Below are 8,668 nucleotides of genomic sequence, written 5' to 3'. Positions count from 1 at the left end.
TCTATCTATCTATCTATCTATCTATCTATCTATCTATCCATCTTTTTTTTTTTTTATTCAATCCTGAATGGACACAAGCCTGCTTAGAAGAACTGTACATTCCTGTGATGTCTTAGAAGAACCCTGTATGTCTTTATAAATCATAAGAACTTAAAAATGTTCTCCTGTGACCTCACAGGAACCTAAAAGTGTTATTCTAGGACTGGAGAGTTCTGGTTCTTCAGAAAACCCAGTGGAACCCAAAAATAGCTCTTGGCACGAAGAAGGTTCTGTGAACCGAAGGTGCTGCAAGAATGACTGAAGATCCTTTATTTTATTAGCAGTGTGCAGTGTTTGCTCGCTGAGGGATGTTCACCTGTCTCAGCATTTAATATCTCTGAGAGCGAGGGAAAGAAAAAGAGGGAGAAACACAGAACTGATGAACAGAGAGCAGCAGAAGTAATGTAATGTTTTCTTCATGATGAAGCACATTTGTCTTGTTTATCCATAGGGTATTCTCCTCCTCACAAAGCAGCTGTCACAGAAACATTCTCCGAAGAGCTCTTAATGCGACAGAACAACGGGAAAATGTTTGCATATGTTTTTGTTTGCTACTAATCGCTCAATAAGTGAAAGAACATTTCTGCTGTTATTTCTCCCCGACTGTAATTCCCATTTGTCAAACAGAAAAGCCCCATTAGGAAGATTTCATAACACGGCTGCCTGTACAGTTCAGCGGGTTCCCATAAACAGCAACGAGAGCCCAGTTTATCGTAGTCCTGTAAACAGAAGAATAATTTCTTGATGTTATGGCTTCAGGATTACAGACTTTTGATTGACAGGTTTTTCCTCTGGTTTTAGTTCTTGCTGAGCTGGAGTTCAGATGCTTTGTTCACTTCTTCATTGTGTCATTTTTACATAGGTCTATACTACGTGGAGAACACATGAATTAGCATTCACAATTGTCTGAATTACAGTTATGGCATTTTGGGGCTAACTTGACCGTGCTAGAAAATTGTGGATGACATTTTATGTAACACGGCTGTTTACAAGTGTAAAAAAGAGGAAAATGGTATTTACACTTCAGCAAGATTGCGAATATATTGCTTTTATTGTACAGTTAGGTAAACAATAATTTAGTATTTAGTAACTTACAAGTTATCTGTTTTTGTTCCGCTAACGAAAATAGTTCCAAATAAAACGTTTTTGAATGGTTCAGCCTATGACTTAATGACTCACTCATAAAGACACTTGTTTCATTACTGAATGATTCAGAGAGAATTGATTGAATAAATAATTCAATGACTCACTCATAAAGCCACTTGTCTCCTTACGGAATGAGTCAATGTTGTTGAGTGAATTGGTGGAATGAATGACTCAGTGACTCACTCAAAGCACTTGTTTCATTTCTGAATGATTCAGTGTTGTTGAAAGAATCAGTTGAATGAGTGATTCAGTGACTTACTCATAAAGCCACTTGTTTAGTTTCTAAATGATTCAGTGTTGTTGAAAGAATCAGTTGAATGAATGATACAGTGTCTCACTCCTAAAGACACTTGTTTTGTTACTGATTGATTCAGTGTTGTTGAGCAAACCGGCTGAATTAATAATTCATTGACTCACTCATAAAGACGTGTTTCCTTTCTAAATGATTCAGTGTTGTTGAAAGAATCAGTTGAGTGAATAATTTAATGACTCACTCGTAAAGCCACTTGTCTCGTTACTGAATGATTCAGTGTTGTTGAGTGAATCGTTGAATGAACGACTTAGTGACTCACTAAAAGCACTTTTTTCATTATTGATTCTGTGTTGTTGAGTGAATTGGCTGATTCAGTGACTCCCTCATTAAGAGACTTGTTTCGATACTGAATAATTCAGTGTTGTTGAGTAATTTGGTTGAATGATTGATTCAGTGACTCACTTATAAAGACATTTGTTTCATTACTGATTGATTCAGTGTTTTTGAGTGAATCAGTTGAATGAATGATTCAGTGCTCACTAATGCATAAAGGTGTATCTATGTAACTGTACTTAACACTATATCCTATATCAGGCCTCTCGTCCAGTTTGTTCTATAAAAAGTAAAGCTAGTCCAAAGTTACTTAATATTATGTTATCAAGGTATTTTTTGCAGAAATTAATTTTGTTGTTTAATTAATGAGAATAATAAATCATGGACAGCTGTATAATCGTGTTTGGTGCTGTGAACATCTCATTTCTGTTCTTTTACTCAGCTTGTCTCATAAATTAATCAGTGCTGCGTATTTCAGCAAAACAATTCTCACAGCTTCAGTTTCATACTGAAAATCAGTACATATGCAGATGATATCTGCTGAAACAGAAATCTCTAGCCTTTCCACACGTTTTTGAGTCTGTGGTCTGTTACATCAGAAATGTGCGCTCGAAGGGAACATTGATGGTGACTGATGATAATAGCAGAAGTGGGTCAACAACAGCCTTGAGAGAGACTTCTGACTCATGTGAACATATGTGTGTGACGTCAGCAGGGTTACAGCGTTGACAAGGTTATTTTCATTCAATGTTATTCGCTTGTGCTCATCAGTTCTTGGCAGTGAACGCAGAAGTGCAGACGCCGTGTCCTTTCACTTACCAGCTGCGCTTTGTCAAACCTGCCATCCGCTCGGCTGCTCACACTGGACACGATTAAAGACATTCAAGATATATATTCGCTAAAAACAACACACACTGAATGCATCTAGTTTTAAGCACTATATTACTGAAAACAGTGCATATACAAACACATCAGTTTCATATTTTAAGCACAAAAACATTCTTTCCAATGATGCAGAACATTAACAGAGATTCTGTGCTGTTTTTCTCTGTAGGGTTGAAGTTAAAGTCCCGGAGCATCTGATCATACAGAAGAACAACAGAAGATGTGGCCGTCGAGTGCAGAAGAACATGTGTCTGTCCCCGACTGATCCGTACTCGGGCATTCTCACTACCGGTAACACACACACTCACACACACACACACACACACACACTCACTCACACACACACACACTCACGCACACACTCACACACACACTCACACACATGCACACTCACTCACACTCACTCACGCACACACACACATTCATGCTCACACTCACACGCACACTCACTCACACACACACTCATGCACACACACACACACACACACACTCTCATTCTCTCCTGCCACGATTGGTCGATTATGTACAATGCCTGCATGCTACTGGTTAAACTACTTTTCAGTCAATGCATTCAGCAAGTATGAAAACACAAAGCAAAAATCCAGACATTTTAGGCGATTTAGAAATCCTGGCCAGGACATGTCTGTAAAAAAGAGGGCATACGTCATAACAGTTATAACCATGCTTGTGATGAGTGGAGTTGTGTACTGAGTGCTGGTGTGTGTTGCGTCTCAGGCGTTACCGTAGATACAGATGAGCACTGGTGCTCTCAGATCAACAGACTGCAGCAGCTCATCGACAAACTGGAGTGTCAGGTGAATACACTCAAATATCCACTCACACAGAATATTCTTTCTGTCTTGAGCATGTGTTTTAATATATCATGTTCTAAGCCAATTTTCATTTGCTTTTCATTTTTAGAGTCCAAAGTTGGAGCCGCTGAAAGAAGATACACTGGCCAGCACGTACAAGTCGGTGAGTGATCCGATCCGCCGCTTCATAAATCCAGTCCATGTTTTATATCTGATGCATCATAATGCAAGAATTCACCATGTTAAACTTTGTTAAAAGACTATTAGGAGAAATCTGGAATTTTTCAGAAATGCGGTTATAAAGAAAAATACAGTTTGAATGAAAAGCAACAGTGGATGAATGCAAAGAGCGAACAGAAGTGTAGGATCAACTGAAGTTCAGCAAAATTGTGAAAAACATGATTAAGTCATTCAACTCAAAAATGAATCTTTTGAGTCAGATCTTTTCAGTTCACAGAATCTGTCTGAATGATTCATTCACATCACTGATCCAGTCTCAGCGGTTAATACGGGAAATTTATCAGTGAATAGCAATTTCATTTTCAGTCTGTTCCTGTCAAATAAAGCACATATGAATCATATAATGGACGGCTGTGCCTTTCTGGACCTTTTGTGTGCTTTTTGAAGCTTGTGGAAAATAAGCACACTTTAGCATACTTTTAAAAAAGAGTACTTGTTATGAAAATAAAATACATAATACTAAATAAAATGTTTTAGACACTTAACTGCATGTTAAGTACAATTAAATGAAAGTATCATATCATAACTACAACTTTAGAGTGATTTTTGGCACAAGCAGGACTCAAGTATATCTTTTTACTTCTATTGTCTTTGAAACGTGGTTTCTGAATGTACTGACGGGCATTTATGGTAATCTAAAATATAATGTCTTTTTTTTTTTACTTGTATATCACGTATTTAAATATATTTGTAATTACACATTTGTAATGATGATGAAATTTAGTGCATTTAAAATAGATTTCTTAAAATGTATTATCCAAGAACACACGACTAAGTACTTTACATGTGCTTTAGTATTTTCATAAACACAACAAAATAAGTGTACTTCTTTAAAGCATGCCAAAAGACAATTAAAACATAATATCTTAAAATGTACCTCAAAGTAAAACTTTAAATTTGACTTTATTACATAGTGTACTTTTAGAAACAAGTGTATTTAAGAAACAGTCATGAAAGTGTTCTCTTATCCGCCGCTTCATAAATCCAGTCCATGTTTTATATCTGATGCATCATAATGCAAGAATTCACCATGTTAAACTTTGTTAAAAGACTATTAGGAGAAATCTGGAATTTTTCAGAAATGCAGTTATAAAGAAAAATACAGTTTGAATGAAAATCAACAGTGGATGAATGCAAAGAGCGAACAGAAGTGTAGGATCAGCTGAAGTTCAGCAAAATTGTGAAAAACATGATTAAGTCATTCAACTCAAAAATGAATCTTTTGAGTCAGATCTTTTCAGTTCACAGAATCTGTCTGAATGATTCATTCACATCACTGATCCAGTCTCAGCGGTTAATACGGGAAATTTATCAGTGAATAGCAATTTCATTTTCAGTCTGTTCCTGTCAAATAAAGCACATATGAATCATATAATGGACGGCTGTGCCTTTCTGGACCTTTTGTGTGCTTTTTGAAGCTTGTGGAAAATAAGCACACTTTAGCATACTTTTAAAAAAGAGTACTTGTTATGAAAATAAAATACATAATACTAAATAAAATGTTTTAGACACTTAACTGCATGTTAAGTACAATTAAATGAAAGTATCATATCATAACTACAACTTTAGAGTGATTTTTGGCACAAGCAGGACTCAAGTATATCTTTTTACTTCTATTGTCTTTGAAACGTGGTTTCTGAATGTACTGACGGGCATTTATGGTAATCTAAAATATAATGTCTTTTTTTTTTTACTTGTATATCACGTATTTAAATATATTTGTAATTACACATTTGTAATGATGATGAAATTTAGTGCATTTAAAATAGATTTCTTAAAATGTATTATCCAAGAACACACGACTAAGTACTTTACATGTGCTTTAGTATTTTCATAAACACAACAAAATAAGTGTACTTCTTTAAAGCATGCCAAAAGACAATTAAAACATAATATCTTAAAATGTACCTCAAAGTAAAACTTTAAATTTGACTTTATTACATAGTGTACTTTTAGAAACAAGTGTATTTAAGAAACAGTCATGAAAGTGTTCTCTTTTTAAGTACACTTAAGTGGCCTTTTATTTCATTAATATTATATTATCTACAAGAAAGTTTTTTTTTTTTTTAAATGTAGTTTTACGTTTTGAAGTGCACTACAAGCACACATTCAATACACTTCTTTTATCACAAGGCCATGCACTTTCATTGTATTCTAAAATCATTGCATCATCCACGAGTGAATGAATAACGACAGATTCTACACAATGCTCAGATGTCCAGCAGAAACACTCACATGTTCTGCATGAAACCCCAAGCTATAGCATTCGTTCTCTCTCCAGTAGTCACCTGATGGCTGTGTTTCTTTCTTCTCTCGTCTAGAACATTCTGCTGGTGCAGAGACAGATGAGCGTGACAGAGAATGATCTCGAGGAGTTCCAGAAGGCTCTGAAGACCTACGCCGACACCACCGCCAATCAGAACGACAACCTCCAGTGAGAAAAACACACCACCAAATGATGAAGTTATTTATATATAATGACCTTAATCCTGTAAAGCCTGACATAGTTGGAAAACAAATACGTTTTTGAAATAGAACAGTTTATTGAAGACAAAATCTAAAAAAAATGTCGTTTTTGTTGAGATTAATATTTTATATATCAGGCTTTTATGGCTCATAGTGAGAATATGGAGGAAAAAAAACAGCTCAGTTTTATTCAGAGACTCAGAATAAGCAATTTGTAGTTTGTAATATATATAAATACTGACATAGTTGGAAAACAAATACGTTTTTGAAATAGAACAGTTTATTGAAGACAAAATCTAAAAAAAATGTCGTTTTTGTTGAGATTAATATTTTATATATCAGGCTTTTATGGCTCATAGTGAGAATATGGAGGGAAAAAAACAGCTCAGTTTTATTCAGAGACTCAGAATAAGCAATTTGCAGTTTGTAATATATATAAATATGCAATTTGGTGCAGATGCTGATATTTGTATGGACAAAAAGTGAGAAATTCTGATGCTTGTGATGGTGATGTAAATGAATGAGATCTATATAACAGTTCAGCAGATACTGACATAAATTATATAATAAATATCAGTGGTCACTCTATATCTACAATAATATGTCTTAGTAAGATGAGATTGAAATGCTCCAAACATATAATGCAGTGATTGAGAGCTGAAGAAATAAAGGCTCCTCAGAAGATGTGAGATGTTCTGGAGGCTTGTGAAGATCATTCCTCCGCTGAGGAACAGTGAAAGTAAAGCTTCTGGAAACAAACGCTCCTCAAAAGATCCTGAGGATCAGATTTGAGACTCTAAAACATGATTGATGGAGAATCAAGTAAAGCTGAGCTGCTTCAGTCCAGTAAGAGTTCATCTGGAGATATTACTGCAGTTATTCTGACCTTTACTTGATCAAAATCAGTCAAGATTAAACATAAAGCACGAGCTGAAGCTGGACGTTTGTACAGTTACACTAAAAGAGCTTTTACGTGATCATCTAAACTATCTATCAGACGACAGAAGGCATGGAGGAGATTGTGTGTGAAACAGGTTTAAAGCATCATGTTGATCATTTAGAGGCCTTAGAAATGTGTGTATCAAATATTAGGCTTTATAGAGTTAATATTCCCATAGCTGACTGTGTGATGAAACTCAAAATGCAAATTTTGAGACTATAAACCCTTACCAAAAAGAAGTATACTTCAAGTTTATTTTATTAAGTATACTTAAGTAAAGTTCAAGTATATTTTTAAGTATACTTTATGTAGTAAGTATACAAATATCAGTGTACTAGTAGTATACTTGTAAGTGTACTATTTCAATACTCCTTGGGACTAAATTGGCCCACTTTCTAGTATATAAATGGATACTTTTAAGTATACTTTAAGTATAACAGTAGTAAACTTTGAGTACATTACATCTATGTTTTTAGTTTGTTCTGCATCTATACTAAAAGTGAACTTATAGGTATACTGATAGTTTACTAATTAAATACTTGTAGCATTTTTAGTACACTTTGAAGTATAGTCTCAGTAAACTACTAGTTTAGTAGTTTTATACTGCAAGTATACTCGTAAGTTTTCTTTAAGTGAACTTTACATCATACTTTAAGTATACTACTATGTCCCTATTTAGGTATTAATTTGTATACATTTTGTTATATGAATAGGCTATCTGAACATGCAAACATCAAAAGAAAGAACAGGGTATCTGCTTGTAAACAAAAACATTTTATTCTAGCTTCATGCATTCTTTTTATAAACACTTGAATGTGGGTAAGTTTCATAAATAAAAAATAAAGAAACAAATAAACGTTTTGAACAAAAAGCTGAAAAAAGACTATGAATTGGATTCAGAATGATAATCAAAATGTAGATGTCGATCAACACCCCAAAACTTGACAGTCATTACCTCTTCATGGGTCAACGTTTTATTCCATAACGTTGCACAGTTTTAATGCTGTTTTATGTCTGATCCTGTGACATTACATGTGGAAGCATCTGTTGTTTCGGTTTCTTCTTGGCTTGTTTTTGTACAGAAGATGTGTAATAGCGCCCCCTACCGTACAACAATGAAAACATGGATTCCCGGAGCACAAGTAGCTATAGCTCAAATATATATATTTTTTTATATTTTTTATATTTTTTTAAGTATAAGTCAAGTATACTTAAATGTCATTTTAAGTATATTTCTGAGAAGTACATAAAGCCCATTTCTGAGAAGTACATAAAAAGTAGACTGAAAGGACACTTTCCTATTTTTAGTTTAAAAGAAGCATACTAATAGCACACTTGAATAAACTTATTTTTGTAAGGGAAGACTAATGAATAGTTTTAGCACCAGAATGTTCTCTCAAACGCTGATGCACTGATTCTTGGTCTGTCTGTTTCTCTCGTTCAGTGTTTCCATCCAGAAGCTTCCCGAGAAGAGCTGCTACATCATCTATGAGTTCTGGCAGGACCGTATTTCCTGGATGAGGTGTGTGTGTGTGTGTGTGTGTGTGTAAGTGT

General features: G+C 34.7%; 1 protein-coding gene across 2 annotated transcripts in view; it reads left to right on the top strand.

Annotated features, from left to right (window-relative positions):
- Positions 1 to 8,668, top strand: part of LOC107666033 (N-terminal EF-hand calcium-binding protein 1-like) — a 48,829-nt gene that overhangs the window by 34,800 nt on the left and 5,361 nt on the right. For both annotated transcript variants that reach the window (XM_016457125.1, XM_016457124.1), the window contains exons 7-11: positions 2,826 to 2,947; positions 3,392 to 3,471; positions 3,578 to 3,631; positions 6,030 to 6,142; positions 8,559 to 8,636. In XM_016457125.1, the coding sequence (XP_016312611.1) occupies positions 2,826 to 2,947; positions 3,392 to 3,471; positions 3,578 to 3,631; positions 6,030 to 6,142; positions 8,559 to 8,636 (447 nt within the window). The remainder of the gene's footprint in view (positions 1 to 2,825; positions 2,948 to 3,391; positions 3,472 to 3,577; positions 3,632 to 6,029; positions 6,143 to 8,558; positions 8,637 to 8,668) is intronic.

This window comes from Sinocyclocheilus anshuiensis, unplaced genomic scaffold (assembly GCF_001515605.1).
Source record: "Sinocyclocheilus anshuiensis isolate Anshui unplaced genomic scaffold, SAMN03320099.WGS_v1.1 scaffold447, whole genome shotgun sequence".
Taxonomy (NCBI): domain Eukaryota; kingdom Metazoa; phylum Chordata; class Actinopteri; order Cypriniformes; family Cyprinidae; genus Sinocyclocheilus; species Sinocyclocheilus anshuiensis.
Note: the sequence above shows the minus strand (reverse complement) of the source record. Positions and strands in the feature narration are given on the sequence as shown.